Here is a 16,437-nt window from a genome sequence, read left to right as displayed (position 1 = left end):
AGCAAATTAGACCCCGTCAACTACCGCCCTATTTCTATTCTTAGCTCCATCTCGAAAGTCATGGAAAAAACAGTTTATGAACAGGTTGATAAGTGTCTTGCGGACAAAAATCTAATTTTCAAATTCCAATCTGGCTTCAGAAAAAACCACTCCACTGAATCATGTCTTCTCTATTTGAACGACTACATCAAACAAGAGGTCGACAAGGGCAAATATTGCAGCATGGTCATGGTCATGCTGGACCTCCAGAAGGCCTTTGACACCGTTAATCACCCAATTCTGGATGAAAAGCTAAAAGCAATAGGTTTTGATGATACGTCGGCTAGCAGGATGAGATCCTATCTGGAGGGGAGGGAACAGGTGGTCGAAGTAAACGGAACCCTGTCCCCCCCCCCTCCCAGTGAGTTGTGGCGTTCCGCAAGGAAGTATACGACCTTTACTGTTCCTGATATATGTGAACGATATGTCATCAACTTGCGACTGCAACCTGTTCCTGTTCGCAGATGACTCGGCTCTGCTGGTCTCGGACAGGGACAGGCTGCAGGTGCAGGTCGAAAAATAGTCCACGATCATAACACCAGAGGCAGCTCCACTGATCATGTTCAACCCAGATTTGTCACAAACAAGGGAATGAACTCTTTCTCATGCTATTCAACAAAAATGTGTAATGATGCCCTACCCAAAGGAGTAAAGGAGTGTAAAACCCTACTCACTTTCAAAACTGCCCTAAAGAATCACCTTCAGGAGGATGCAATTCCAAACTGGCCCCTGTCAAAGTCCTAACCTACCCCCCCTCCCCCTCCCCTCCTCCTAAAACTGTCTATTGTACATATTTCTTGTTTTTCATACCAGTAACATGTAAGCTGATTGTATGACGTTCTGCATAGTAGTGTATATTTGTATGTCTTAAACTTCATCATGATTTGAGTGCACGCCTGCACGGGGATCTCATTTTAAATAAGCCAATGAGCGATCCAGTTAAGAGGACCTTGTATTGTGATTTGACCTTCCATGTACTGTTACCATGTCTTTCTAAATAAAGTATTCAATCAATCAAAGATTTGTGTTGTGTTGTGTCAAAAATCTTCCTCATTTAAAAATAAAGAAAAATCTTCCAAGATTTGATAAGACGCGTTGTGAGCTTGTAGATCTGCTATTTTCAAATAGCCAATGTAATATGTTTAAAGGGCAAAGACAGGGCTCGCTTCTTTTGGGCTTGTTTCCATAGGGTAACAGGATAGGTGGGCACTAGGGACATCTGGGCACCTCGACGTAAAATTGGCTATTTTGTCCAAAATGTTAAAAAATAACATTTGAAAAATTGTCTCAAGTAATGTAAAGTATACATGATTTTAGAACATGCTTAAACATTGGACAATTAAGGTCTAATATTTCTTATTACTACACTACTTATTATTATTATTATTAATAATAATAATAATAATAATAATAATTATTATTATTATTATTATTATTATTGATGTACCATGCATAATCACATCATGTATACTTTGCATTACTTATCATTATTACTATATTATTATAATTATGTGCCGTGCACGTTCACATCATGTATACTTTACATTACTTAAATAATTTTTCCAATATTTTATTTTGTAACATTTTTGACAAAATAGACAATTTTACATTGAGGTGCCCAGAATGATGTCCCTACCTAGTATTGCCCACCTATCCTGTTACATTCCACAGACCCGGTTTGCTTGTTTCTCTTCTCTTCACAACCTGGCAACACTGCACTGGAGCTCACCACCACCAGCACCAGCAGCAGCACGGACCGCCGTGACTCCCAGGAAGCCAAGCCGGGGATGGCGTCGCTCAGCGCGGGGCTGCATCTGCTCCGCAGGCGGGGAGCCTCCAGGAGCGGAGCGGTGGAGAGGAGGAACCTGATCACTGTGTGCAGGTGAGGACTGAGGACTGAGGACTGAGGACCAGGATGATGCTGCTTGTTGTTATTATGAATGATGCTGCTGGATGATGGCCAGTGGTAGAAGAAGTACTCTGATATTTTTTTTTAGTATCGATACTTTTACTCAAGTAAAAAAAAAAAAATCTGATCTATACCACAATATAAAAATACTCTGTTTACAAGTAAAAGGCCTGTGTTCAAAATGTTACTTGGGTAAAAGTACAGAAGTATTGTCATCAAGATATACTTCAAGTACCAAAAGTAAATATAGTAAAATGTTTCAAAATAGCAGATCTACAAGCTCACAACGTGTCGCTAGATCTGCTATTTTCAAATAGCCTATTTATAAAATAGCACTAAAGTGGTTAATGTATGTTTTATAATATAATGATTTATATCTGTAAAGTAACTAACGTTTTCAAATAATTACAATATTTAATAAAAAAAGTACAATATTTGCCTCTGAGCTGTAGTGGAGTAGAAGTAAAAATATTGAATATTGAAGTACCTCAAAATTGGACTGAAGTACAGTGCTTGAGTAAATGTACTTAGTTACTTTACATCACTGCAGGTGAGGAGAGGATGATGCTTATTATTATGAATGATGCTGGTGGATGAAGACATGTTAGGGATTAGGAACATGACACTGCACCTCTTACACACTCAATTGAAAGAAGAATTATGTAATAGCAATGGTAGAAAGTAACAAAGTACATTTACTCAAGCACTGTACTTAAGTACAATGTTGAGGTATTTTTTACTTTGCTGGAGTATTTCCCATTTTAAATATTTTCACTTCTACTCCACTACATCTCAGAGGCAAATATTGTACTTTTACTCCACTACAATTATTTGAACATTTTAGTTACTGCTTACTTTGTAGTTTTAGATTATTGTTACAAATCATACATTAACCACTTCAGTATTTAAACTTAAGCTATTTGAAACTAGCAGATCTACATGCTCACAATGCCGTTGTGTGCTGGTAGATCTGCTATTTTCAAAAGATTGTTTTACATTTGAAAACTTGTGAAATGGGACATTCTGCATAAGTACTTTTACTTTTGGCACTTTAAGTACATTTTGATGCTAACACTTTTGTAGTTGTGAATACCAAACTTTTATTTGTAAGTTGTAACAGAGTATTTCTACATTGCTGTATTGATACTTTTACTCAAGTAAAAACATATGGGTACTTCTTCCACCACTGTGTAATAGCCTGCTATAATAACACAGAATGAACTATAATATATGAAGTGTCTTCTTCACCTGAGTGGATAATATAAGTTTAATTTAAGTAGGCATAATTGTAAAAGTGGATTATTGATTCAAGATGTGGGTTTATCAATTGACATCCATTGCTGAAATCTAAGCCATGTTCTATATCAATATTTCTTTAGACTTACTTCTCTCTCTCTCTCTCTCTCTCTCTCTCTCTCTCTCTCTCTCTCTCTCTCTCTCTCTCTCTCTCTCTCTCTCTCTCTCTCTCTCTCTGTCTCTCTCTGTCTCTCTCTCTCTCTCTCTGTCTCTCTCTCTGTCTCTCTCTCTCAGTCAGTCAGTCAGTCAGTCAGTCAGTCAGTCAGTCAGTCAGTCAGTCAGTCAGTCAGGCACACACACGCACACATGCACACACACACACACACACACACACACACACACACACACACACACACACACACACACACACACACACACACACACACACACACACACACACACACACACAGCGTGCACCCCCCCCCTGCATGTTGTAATGAAAGATTCATGCAGTCACATTTGTGTTGTAATTATGTGTCCAGACAGTAGAGTGGAGGGGGCTGCCTTCTGCATTCATGAATCATAAGGCCTAGCAGTGGACTAATTAAAATGCAGTGTGTGTGTTTGTTCAGGCATGATTCTTGTTACATTTCAACCAGTTGAACCCCAGCATCCATGTTCTGGGGTGAACATTAACCAAAAATAGCAGATCTACAAGCTCAAAAGTCAAAACACATCACGTTGCTATGCGCTTTGAGCTTGTAGATCGGCTCTTTTTGGTGAAGAGATTTTGTGTATATTGAAAAAAGAGGTTTGTGTACAGTTGCAACTCAAGTCCGTTTCACTATGACTAGAAGTGGTTAACGTCCGGCCCGTTATTTTAGAAAAAGTATCCTTATTGAAAGCATCCTAAACCCTTGCATCTTTATCTGCTCAGTCGCTCTCTCTCCTCTCTCCCTCCCTCCTTCTGCCCCCTCTCTCTCTCTCTCTCTCTCTCTCTCTCTCTCTCTCTCTCTCTCTCTCACACACACACACACACAATCCAATTAATTGTGAGCTTCTTGGCATGACTGTCAAAAGCAACAATATTGCCAAAGGAAGTAAATAAGTAGCCTTGGGAACCACATGTGGCCCACAGGACAGGAGCCTATCTCCTGATTGTGTAGCGTGAGGCCACTTGATGTCCAAGTAAGTACATCCCCCAGCCATCATGTACAAGTACACAGCCTGGACATGACACTATTACTGTATGTCACGGGGACCCCCAATCCCTTGATAGTGACTTGCTGAGTGCCAAACAGTGAGGCATTGGGTTTGCATGTTCCGATGACTGTCCCTTGTCTCCTGGCTTCATAATAAGGTCTTCATCCATCCATCCATCCATACTGTACATACATGTATAGTAAACAGATGTCTCCTCTGAACTGCTAGAACACGTTCTAATAAAATGTGAATGTGAACTTGTTCAGTGTAGAGTAGACACTTCTGCTTTGTCAGATAGTTTAACCCTGTTCTGGCGCACACGCACACGCACACACACACGCACGCACGCACGCACGCACGCACGCACGCACGCACGCACGCACGCACGCACGCACGCACGCACGCACGCACGCACGCACGCACGCACGCACGCACGCACGCACACACACACACACACACACACACACACACACACACACACACACACACACACACAGATGACACCCACAGTTTTTTTTAATGAACAATTGATTAGTGGTGATGTACTGGAGGCTGCTGTGAGTTGTAGTTCATTGGGACTCAGCACTGATGTTCAGTCTGGTCAGCTTGAAACAGAGAAGAGCAGGATTGCAATTACATTTGAAATGAGAAAAGTTTGTTTTCAATTCTGGAGAACTTTAATTGATAACAATTTTGGTATGGATTTTCATGTGGTTAACTAAATTCATGATATTTTCGAGAGCTAAAATCATTAACTATAACTGTTTACATATAGTTACTGTTAGTGGATCCTCTATTGACAGCGTTACCGAATACAAATATCTTGGTATTTGGCTCTATGAAAAATAGAGCTATTTATATATTTAAATATCACCACCAAAACTAAGACAGATAATTGGATTTCTTAGAAACAAAGACATCTTCCAGATGATCTGCAGGAAAAGGATTGTTGAAGCAGTCTTTATGTCAGTTTTGGACTACGGTGATGTAATTTATAGAAATGCTGCCCCTACCACTCTTTTACCCCTAGATACAATTTATCACTCAGCACTTAGATGTATTACTGGTGAAAGCTACCGCACTCACCATTGTATCCTTTACGTCAACGACAAAGTAGGTTGGTCTTCCCTCACTGAGAAGGAGAACTAGGCACTGTATACTGGTATCAGTTAACTTTTTAAGGCTATTGATGGGAAGTTACCACCATGCATGTGTACATCACATTGCTGTTAAGAGTGGAAAAAAGACCCACTCAAGCGACTGGCTTACACTTGAGGTTCCACCTGTCCAGTCTGAACTGTGAAAAACTGCTTTCTGCAGTCATGCTCCTATTTCATGGAACAATCTACAACTCGCGCTAAAAAATAATAATGCCCCAATATCCTACCATGTAATAACCTGCTCTTAAATCTCCCTACCTCACTATGTAATTGTTTTTTAACTTACTAGTTTTCCGTTATGGTCTTATTTTGCTGTTTCTTTGCTTTATATCTTTATATGCCTTAATTGTTGTGTGTGTATTACTGTATCTCGACAGCATTGCAAATGAGGGTAAACCTCAATGCTCTTTTTCGAGAATAAATAAAGGCTTCAATCAATTTCATTGAAGTGAAGAGATTGGCAAAATAGAAGTATCTTATGGTGTATGTTTGAACCACACTACTCAAGATTCTACCATTCCAGAGCCTAACCGTGTTATTACATAAGGTCCATTACAAAGGCAAAGGGAGAGAGTTGAAATTACACACGATAATGATCCTTAATGTGCAGTGCTGCTGACTAGCTGTGAAATATATAATATAGTATATTGTATTGTCCTGCACTGTCTCAATGCTCTTAAGTAGATGTGCAGCAGGTAATCGATTTAATCCATTAGTAATGAATAATCAATTAAAGATTATCTCCGCCAGGCCGAAAGGCATGGCGAGAGAGTATGTTTTACCCCCTGTCCGTCCGTCCGTCTGTCTGTCCGTCCGTCTGTCTGTCTGTGGACAGCTAATCTCCCGCACTGTTGGCTTGATCGCAGCGAAACTGTGCGCACACACTCTCCCTGGATGCCAATTCAGAACCTCTGCCCCAATGTTCACATGGCCCAGTTATAGCGCCACCAGGAGGCCGCTTTTTGCAAAACCCATTTTTTTCCACAGTACTCCTACATATTTTGTCCAAACATCACGCAAATCAGTACACCGTATCTCTAATAGTCATTAAACGAAACGGGTCTTTCAGATTTCTCATGTTCCATCCTGATTGGCTAAAAATGGCTTCCAAAGTTTGCAGGACTGCTCCGTTTTGAACAAAATGCCTCAAATTATGAACACAGCATGCAATTTCCGTGAAACTTTGCACGCACATTCACACTATGTTGAGGAACAAATGCTAACTTGGCCTGTTATAGCGCCACCAGCAGGTATAATTTAGCAAAACATTATTTTTTGAACAAAATGCATCAAATAATGAATGCAGTGTCCGATTGCCGTGCAAGACCTAAGAACAAATGGCACCCTTTTGACATTGGCCTATTGTAGCGCCACCAGGAGGCCACAATAACCTACCTGGCGGAGACCTGTGCTCCGAGGTGCACTTTTTCTAGTTTTATTATCGATTCACAGTTTTTGCACCATTGTACAAGATACGGCTTAATTGGTTAATCAGATTATTTGAAGGAGTTTTTTATAAAATAGCCGAATGTTTTCGCATCGATTTGTTGATAAATACACAATATAATTACATGTAATATTATATAATTACAAAAATAAATATATATATTATTCCATTAATCAAAAAAGTAATTGATAGAATAATCGCTATGAAAATAATGGATAGCTGCAGCAGCCCTCCTCTTAGGTAACTTCCTGACTATTAATGTGTGCAGATAACCAGGTCAGTGTGATAATGACTGTAGGGAGAGTTGGGCCTGCAGTGTCTCTGGAGGCACACAGCTCATCTGGGAATGGAACACTAACCAACTGATATATCTCATTTATACTGGGTTGCGTCACGTGTCCCAACACACCAACAAATAGCAGATCTTGTAGAGCTGCTATTTTCAGTGCACGACACCAGTGCGCAACTAAGTATAAATCAGCCTTAACTGCTCCCCATTCGTAGATTGGTGCCATGTGTGTCTGCCTCTGCATGCTGTCGGTGTGTGAATGGGTGTGAATGTGTGTGAAATCTGTGAATGTGTGTGAATGGGTGAATGTGTGTGAATGTGTGTGAAATCTGTGAATATGGGTGAATGGGTGTGAATGTGGGTGAATGTGTGTGAAATCTGTGAATGTGTGTGAATGTGTGTGAATGTGTGTGAAATCTGTGAATGTGTGTGAATGGGTGTGAATGTGTGTGAAATCTGTGAATGTGTGTGAATGGGTGAATGTGTGTGAAATCTGTGAATGTGTGTGAATGGGTGTGAATGTGTGTGAAATCTGTGAATGTGTGTGAATGTGTGTGAAATCTGTGAATATGGGTGAATGGGTGTGAATGTGGGTGAATGTGTGTGAAATCTGTGAATGTGTGTGAATGGGTGTGAATGTGTGTGAAATCTGTGAATGTGTGTGAATGGGTGAATGTGTTTGAATGTGTGTGAAATCTGTGAATATGGGTGAATGGGTGTGAATGTGGGTGAATGGGTGTGAATGTGGGTGAATTTGTGTGAATGTGTGTGAATGGGTGAATGTGGGTGAATGGGTGAATGTGGGTGAATGGGTGTGAATGTGGGTGAATGTGTGAATGGGTGAATGTGTGTGAATGTGTGTTGAATGGGTGTGTGACTCTGAATCAGTTTCATTGTTACATTACCAGTGGATGAACATTTATTGTGTGCAAGCTCCATCATTTTGTTGCTTCCAGGAAATAAAGAAAACGTGTGTGTGTGTGGGGGGGGGGGCAAAGAGAGGGAGGGCAAAAACACAGAAACATGTCAAAGAAAATACAATCAAAGATATCTATTTATTAAGCAGCAGGTATGTACTGTACTGTACATGATGAGGTTATACATAAGGGGCAAGAAGTAGCAGCACAACGGCAGGCCCACATACTGTAAGAAGGTTGTCCGCAAACTCTGCATAAGGCAGACATCTCATGGGTGAATGGGTGAATACTGTATGTGAATGGGTGAATGGATGATGTGTGTGTGAATGTGTGGCCTATACATTTAAAGCGCTTTGAGTGGTTGGAGTCGGAAGACTAGACAAGTGCTACGCTACATACAGTAAATGCAGTCTTTTTAGTTGGAAGGTTGAGAGGGAGACAATGTAGGAGAGACAGACAGACAGTCAGACAGTCAGTAGGAAAGTTGAGAGGGAGACAAGGACGGACAGACAGACAGACAGACAGACAGACAGACAGACAGACAGACAGACAGACAGTAGGAAAGCTGAGAGGGAGACCATGTAGGAGAGACAGACAGACGGGGACAGTGATGGTGAGGTGTGTCAGAAGACAGAGGGTCTGTTTCTGTTGATGACCCGCTGTGGTGACCCACTGCTGCCAGGCAACCAGAGAGAGAGAGAGAGAGAGAGAGAGAGAGAGAGAGAGAGAGAGGGGGTGGGGTAGGCGGGGGGAGAGACAGAGAGCAGATGTTTTCCAAAACAAATCAATAATTTAGAAAATGGCTGATATAGCGGCAAGCTCACAGCGCAATGTGTAAATGCGTCACTATTTGTCATACACCAAAGTACTGTATACATACAGGGGTTAAGTGATTAAGAAGAGGAGAGGGGCACGAGAAAAGGGCGGACACACACACACACACACACACACACACACACACACACACACACACACACACACACACACACACACACACACACACACACACACACACACACACACACACACACACAGAGCTTAGTTGTTTGCCCTCCGGGGCATGATGAACACTCACTGTGTTGTCCATGAGACGGATTCAGAGAACATGACCGTGTGAACAAGATGTTTGTTGTCCTCTCTCTCCTTACAATAAGTACAGACCATCTGCTCCTGTTTCCTGACCACTTCATTCAACACACTGATGGCAGGCCTTGGCCAAACGCTCGATAAATGAACAACACTTGACAAACTGGCACTCACTGACCCTTGGGACCGCTGCACGCACACAACCACACACGCACGCACTGATTCACACCAAGTACATAACAGAACAGGTGCAATAGTTTTTTGTTTCATCTATCCTATAGACCTTACAGGGGCAACTGGGCGGCCCGGGGGCCACATGAGGCCCACACCTTCACTTAATGCGGCCCGCAGGTTAATATCGGAATACTGATATGTTATTGATTTCAGCTGTTACAATTGCAAACATGACCCGCTTTAATTACTTCAGTCTATATTAGTAGCTTAATGATTAGTATTAAAATTATCTTGCCTTTTTTATGTCCAATGTATTTGTATTTAAATTCATAAAGTTAACAGAAGTATAACTAAATGCATTTGAAATTATTATTTTTTTAAAAATTTTCAGGATTCCAATTGTAAAAGAGCAAAAAAAAATCTCAAAACGCGTTTTGAGCTTGTAGATCTGCTATTTTTGCTACTTTTGTGTGACATAGAATGGCCCGACAGTATATGCAATGTGGCCTTCTGGAGTGAGTGTGGAAATATAGTGGCCCTCTCCATCATCAAAGTTGCATCACCCCTGTGTATTAGACAGATTATAGTTCTTGTCTTCATCTTTTTTTTTTATATATATATTTTAATATATTTTGTCTTTTCTTCTAATATTGTCGTTATGTGCTGTAGGCCTAATGCTGTAGTACCACATATGTGGTGTACCTAATCAAATGTCCCCGTGGCTTGGGGTACGTAGGAAAGACCAACAGACCCCTTGGCACCCGCATCAGCGAGCACCGCTCTAACATTAGATGCGGGGACGAAAGAAATCCTGTAGCTCTGCCACCGTATTGGCTCATTCCGCTATGTAGGCATTGAAAAAGGTGGCAAAGCCCCCCAGAGGAGGCAATCAGGAGCGCCGCCTGTTACAACGAGAAATGTTTTATATTCATTATCTCAATTCTATGGCTCCTCATGGTCTGAACGAGGAGTTTTTTTTAATATTGCATTTAAAATGTTTGTATTATCTGACTGTGTTGACTCTCTAGCTCAGGGAGCTTTGTTTCTGTACATTGTGGACAGGTATTTAGTATGGGGTATGGACACTTGATTTGTATGTATTTTTTATTTTCCTGATGGCCACATAGGAACAATAATGGCTGATCTATGTATCTGTTGACTCTGACATAGACTGTTAATTCCAATTCCAAATTGGGGCGTTGCTCCTGAGTGTCTTCATTCAGTGATTTGTGAACTCTGCCCACTATTGTCTTTATATACCTGTCTTGTCAATGCCCTGACATCAAGCAAATGGTTTTATGTGTGCGTGTGCGTGTGCGTGCGCGTGCGCGTGCGTGTGTGTGTGTGTGTGTGTGTGTGTGTGTGTGTGCAGGCTGTCAGTGAAGACGCTCTTGGATCGCTCCTGTTTGGAGACGGTAGACGACTCGTCTCCGGAGTTCATCAACTTTGTGTCCATCCTGGAGCATGTCCTCAGCCACAGACTGAAAGGTAACACACGCGCGCACACACACGCACACACACACACACACACACACACACACACACACACACACACACACACACACACACACACACACACACACACACGCACACGCACACACACACAAAATCTAAATTCTAACAGTTTTCCGAAAAACACAAGTTGCTATCTTCGTTGTCGGGTGGAAACCTTGTATGTCCAAAACTGTTCCCTTTTTTATTGTCATTTTAAAATAGTGAAAATAGCAGATCTACAAGCTCACAACGCCTCGTGATGCGAGGCGTTGTGAGCTTGTAGATCTGCTATTTTCACTACTTTTGTGCGACACTCTTTTATGATGAAGTAGGCCGTTAATTTATGAAAAAGCATTAAAAGTTGAAACATGAAGAAACAATGTTTCTGCCCGACAGCAACGACATAGCTCAAATCTAAAATGACACAGATGCCTTCCCGGTTTGAATGGGTTAAAGGCGGGTTTTTCCATGCCACCGTAACCAAGTGCTTGCTCATGGGAGAACGTTATGTCTCTGTAGAGCAGCCTGTGGTCTCGTCCTGCTCTACATCTAAAGTCTTTTGAGATTTGGCACTATATCAATCAAATTGACTGACTGACGCGTTCACATACACACACAGCTCGTCGTTTATTTTCAGGGTTTAGTTTGTATAGAGTACAGAAGTCCTGACGTCACTCGTTCATCCCCAGGTTCGTAAAGTAATTTCTCTATGGAGAATAACATTGGATCATCATAGAATCGTCTCATATAAGAATTGTGGTCCAAAAATAAACAAACTGTGTCTGCGATATTGTCAGGGAGGAGGCTCTGTATCGTTTATGACAGTCAGTCACTCATATTTAAAACAGTCTGTTTCTGGCGAAAATTTAACTAATTTGGCGGAAGTAACATTAGCGTTTTCTCACCGTCAGTTGATGGTTCATATCCATAAGAGTCAAACCGCCGGGGTCATTTGTTTATTTTTGGAACACAGTTCTTATTTGACGCGATATTAAACGCGTCTATGGGAATTCAGAACGGGGGGGGAAACCGCGACCCAGGTAGGATGTGTAAATTACGTCCGACTTCAGTGCTCTATGCCTGTCCCCTCAACAGTAAGCCAATCACAGCTCATGGCGCTATGTGCATGACGTCACAAAAACAGAAGCGCCATAAACAAACACAGCATGAACAGTCTGTACAACCAGGAAATGACCTGAGTGAAACTCATGAGGTGTGTGAAAGTTGGAGCGTAGTTTAAAATCCATGCATTTTTTTCAGTAAATCTCTTATAGTTACACCAACATTGTTCTTGTGAAGCACCTCTGTATTAAGATCACTATTTCCATTTCGGTAAATTAAGTGTAGACCATCACCACTAGGACATGAACACAAGCAGACGGTGTGAATAGTGTAGCTTCACCACACTTAATACTGCACCCAAAAAAAAAAAAATCCTATCAATTACGTTGATGATTACGTTACATGAAGCCTTTTTTTTTTGCAGTCTTAGCCAATAATTCAATATTTGCGGTGTCTGCTGCGGTAGGAGACCAATGCAAAACTATACAGTATAAAAGAATAATATAAACTCCAAAACAACTCTCACAGTGTAATCACTGATCATCATCATGAGCTTACTGATGATCCAGGTTCAAAGACAATGTTCAGTGTTTCCTCTAGGCAGATGTTGAAGGTGTGGGGGAGGAATGTGTTCGCGCGCACGTGGCGCATACAATTTTTCGGTGTGCGCGGCGAAACATTTTGGGTTCTCAAAATGCATATTTATGCTCAAACACAAAGTCTTATATCTTATATAGTACAGTGCACAGTAATAATCTGTATAGTTTACATATGAATTGTCTCCAGATTTAGGAAAATATACTGTTATTAGACAAAAGTATAGACAAAAGTATACAAATCAGTCAGTCACACATCAACAACTAGTGATGGCACAGATGGCATCCTGCCCTTTTTTTCTTTTTTAACAGAACAAATCATACTGTGGCGGTCGGGTGGCGGCCCGCAGCAGCTTAATGCATATAGGGGAAACACTGATGTTGTAAACATCGTTTAGCTCTTGTTAAGATTGGTCTCCTATTAACTTAAATTTGTCAAATAATAGAGTATTGGCTCAGGAATGCGAGAAAAAAAATCTCTAAAATTCAAGGCTTCACGGGGTGAGTAATTCATAGGAAAAAATATAAATATAAAATATAAAGATAAGTATTCCTTTAACTGCATTGTGATTTGTGTGGCTTCATTCACATACTGCACATAGTGACATCTTAGTTTTGTCTTCTTTGTGTCCTGTCTCTTGCTGTGTGTGTGTGTGTGTGTGTGTGTGTGTGTGTGTGTGTGTGTGTGTGTGTGTGTGTGTGTGTGTGTGTGTGTGTGTGTGTGTGTGTGTGTGTGTGTGTGTGTGTGTGTGTGTGTGTGTGTGTGTGTGTGTGTGTTGTGCGTGTCAGGTCAGACCAGCTGGTTCGGGTATGAGAGTCCACGTAGTTTCTGGGACTACATCAGAGCTGCCTGTACCAAGGTCCCTCACAGCTGCATCCGCAGCATTGAGAGCATGGAGCACGTCCGCTCCTCTAAGGCCAAGGTGAGCGTTAATGTTACTTAAGTTACTTAAGTTAATGTTACTTAATGTTACCCCTATAGCTTAGTGGGTAGAGAGGCCATCTGGTTATCAGTAGGTCACCTTGTTCACCTCCCAGTATACCATCTGAGCAGCCATCAGCTGGGTGAAGCTGAAACTGAATTACCCCCACAGACTAATCTACGAAAGGGAAAGTTTGACGATTTTGAACTGAAATCCTATTGTTCTGATGAGAGGAGATAATCATCATATATATATATATATTAGGGCTGGGACTCGATTAAAAAAAATAATCTAATTAATTAGAGGCTTTGTAATTAATTAATCGCAATTTATCGCATTTTAATCGCATATCAATATTTGACCTGAGAACAGTGAAAAGCAATTTTTTCAAATGGATTTTGGCATATGTCTTTAAGTACATGTACTCAAGAAGGTATTTGGTATGAGGTATTTGCACTTGACTCTCGAGTATTTCCAATTTCGAATACTTTTACTTCTACTCCAGTAACTCCACTATATCTCAGAGGCAAATATTGTACTTTTTACTCCACTACAATTATTTGAAAACTTTAGTTACTTTGTATATTTTGATTATTATTATAAAACATTACAGTAACCATGTGAAAATAGCAGATCTACAAGCACAAGGCATTGTGAGCTTGTATATCTGCTATTTTCCACCACTGGAGGCTGGTAGAGTGTGTTGTTGTTACTGTTGTTTTATAGTAGTTTAATTAATAATTAATAAAAATCGCGCGTATGTGACCCGTGGAATCCCCCCCCCCCCCCTCCAAGCGCACCGCCGCACCCCCCCCCCCCCAAACGGGACAAACGCGCGCGTAGGGGGGGGGCATCCATTAAAGATTCTGATTTGCCCAGCCAACATTATCAAGCAGGCATCATGTTTTCATGCACTGTGCTGGCTGCAGTAACTTTGTTGTTGTCTGTCATGTCTGAGAAGTGAGAACCACCGTCTGTTGGTGCGCTTTAATATCGGTCCGTCTGAAACTCGTCCAGTGAGAAACGTTCCGCGGTGCAAAAATAGGTTAATTCTTTTAACGCGATAATCTTTCTGTAATTAATTGATCGAAATTAACGCGATAAAGTCCCGGCCCTAATATATATATATAAAAAATTACCTGATGACTTCCGTCTATTGCTCTGCGAAAAAAAGTGTATATGCCGTCTCACGTCAAACGCATTGTTTACGACTTGTACGATTTGTCTCTTGTAGACAATGTTACAGTAGGTTGAAGGTCAGTTGTTTGTCAGCAAGCGACACAGATGTGCGATGGAGTAAATAAAGCTTTACAATCGCTCCTAGAATCAGAATCAGTTCATGGGCTGAGTATGTTAACATAGAGTTAACCTGTAAAGGTTGTTCTCTGTGTTCCCATAAACACACCGCCAAAGACACAACTTTTATGTGTACAGTACATTACATACATGAATACATGATAGGAAATCCAAGACAGTGAGTTATATGTACTTTGTCTGACTAAGGGTCTGTCTAAATGTGCTGGTCTGTAGCATATTTTCATAATATGTAGCCCAAAGGCCAATTCAGTCATAGCATACACAGACCAGACTGTGTGAAATGATGCAATAGCATGTCTGCGCGAAGCTCTGTGTTTGTGACCAGTCACATACCTAGTGCAGGGTTTGATTTAAAAACTGAGGCGGGGAACATTTTCTTAACAACTTAAGTATATATATACTTCTTGATATTTTGTACATCTGCTAGTTTTGCTTTTTCTTCTTGTTATTATTTTATTAATCAGAATTCTTTGTTTCTAATTTGGAAAATGTGTCCAAAACATTTTATTTTTCATTTTTCTTTTGTTAAATTGTGATGATATCAAACATATCAGACAAAAGGTAATGCAGGTATCTAAGTCAGTCTGACCAGAAGCAGGGATAAAACAAATGCCCACCGGACATATGAATGACCGGGGCGGGGCATCAAAAGTAGTGGTAGGGATTCACCCGGTTCACGTATCAGCATGGTTTAGAATGAAACTGTTTCAGACTATCACACTATCACAGTAAATCTGTTTCAGCTGTTCTGTTTGAGACTTGATACTGTATATACAGTATATAATGAGCTTTGTGTGATTATAACTTTGCATTTCTCAACAATAGGACAGCAAATAGTATTGATCTATGTGAGAACATGATTAGTGTCTATTCCATTCCATATGTAGATATGGAGGCTATAGTGCTTTTCAAATAGCCTGTGTTGGAAATTGACGGAGACCGTGTTGAAAGCAATGAGCCATATCACGACCAGTAGTGGAAAGTAACTAAGTACATTTACTTAAGTACTGTACTTAATTACAATTTTGAAGTATTTCTACTTTACTTGAGTATTTCCAATTTACAAAATCGATATATCGCGATACGTTTTCGTGACGATATGTATCATTTTGAGAAAAAGAAATATCGTTTTCAATTATTTTATTTTTTTTACAATAATAATAATCAGGCATGCAAACAGCCCCGAGGTGAAAAGGGTGACAACATGTTTTTTTTCGGGTCAGGTGTCACACTATTGCCCTATTTGGATTCAAAACGGCTATTGTAGCTGAAAAGCTACAAGTTTGCATTATCTGAATAATGCAAAAACAGAATTATTTGTTTGCATTTGCTTTTTTTCTCCCCCATATATTTTTCACAATAAAAAAAGTGCGTATCGTATCGTATCGAAGTTGTGAGCCAAATATCGTATCGTATCGTTTGGTGAAATTAGTGTATCGGCACACCCCTAATCACCATGCAACACGTTAGCTTGCAAATCAGTTGTTGGTGAGCAACCCCGTCGTACTACGAAGTGCAAATGAAGCTTAGCTCCAAATTAGGACTGTCACCACAGCAGTACAGGGCACACATACTGAGACATTCA

At 40.6% G+C, this 16,437-nt stretch overlaps 1 protein-coding gene across 1 annotated transcript in view; it reads left to right on the top strand.

The window, feature by feature from the left end:
* Positions 1-1,826: 1,826 nt before the first annotated feature.
* Positions 1,827-16,437, top strand: part of rundc3b (RUN domain containing 3b) — a gene marked incomplete at its 5' end in the record, with an annotated part of 32,229 nt that continues 17,618 nt past the window's right edge. Inside the window, 3 exons of the mRNA XM_080426466.1 lie at positions 1,827-1,921; positions 10,833-10,948; positions 13,402-13,535. Of these exons, the coding sequence (XP_080282592.1) occupies positions 1,827-1,921; positions 10,833-10,948; positions 13,402-13,535 (345 nt within the window). The remainder of the gene's footprint in view (positions 1,922-10,832; positions 10,949-13,401; positions 13,536-16,437) is intronic.

Source organism: Gymnoscopelus braueri (genome assembly GCF_963280865.1).
Source record: "Gymnoscopelus braueri genome assembly, chromosome: 4".
Lineage (NCBI taxonomy): Eukaryota > Metazoa > Chordata > Actinopteri > Myctophiformes > Myctophidae > Gymnoscopelus > Gymnoscopelus braueri.
The sequence above is the reverse complement of the archived record's forward strand: the minus strand, read 5'-3'. Positions and strand labels throughout refer to the sequence as shown.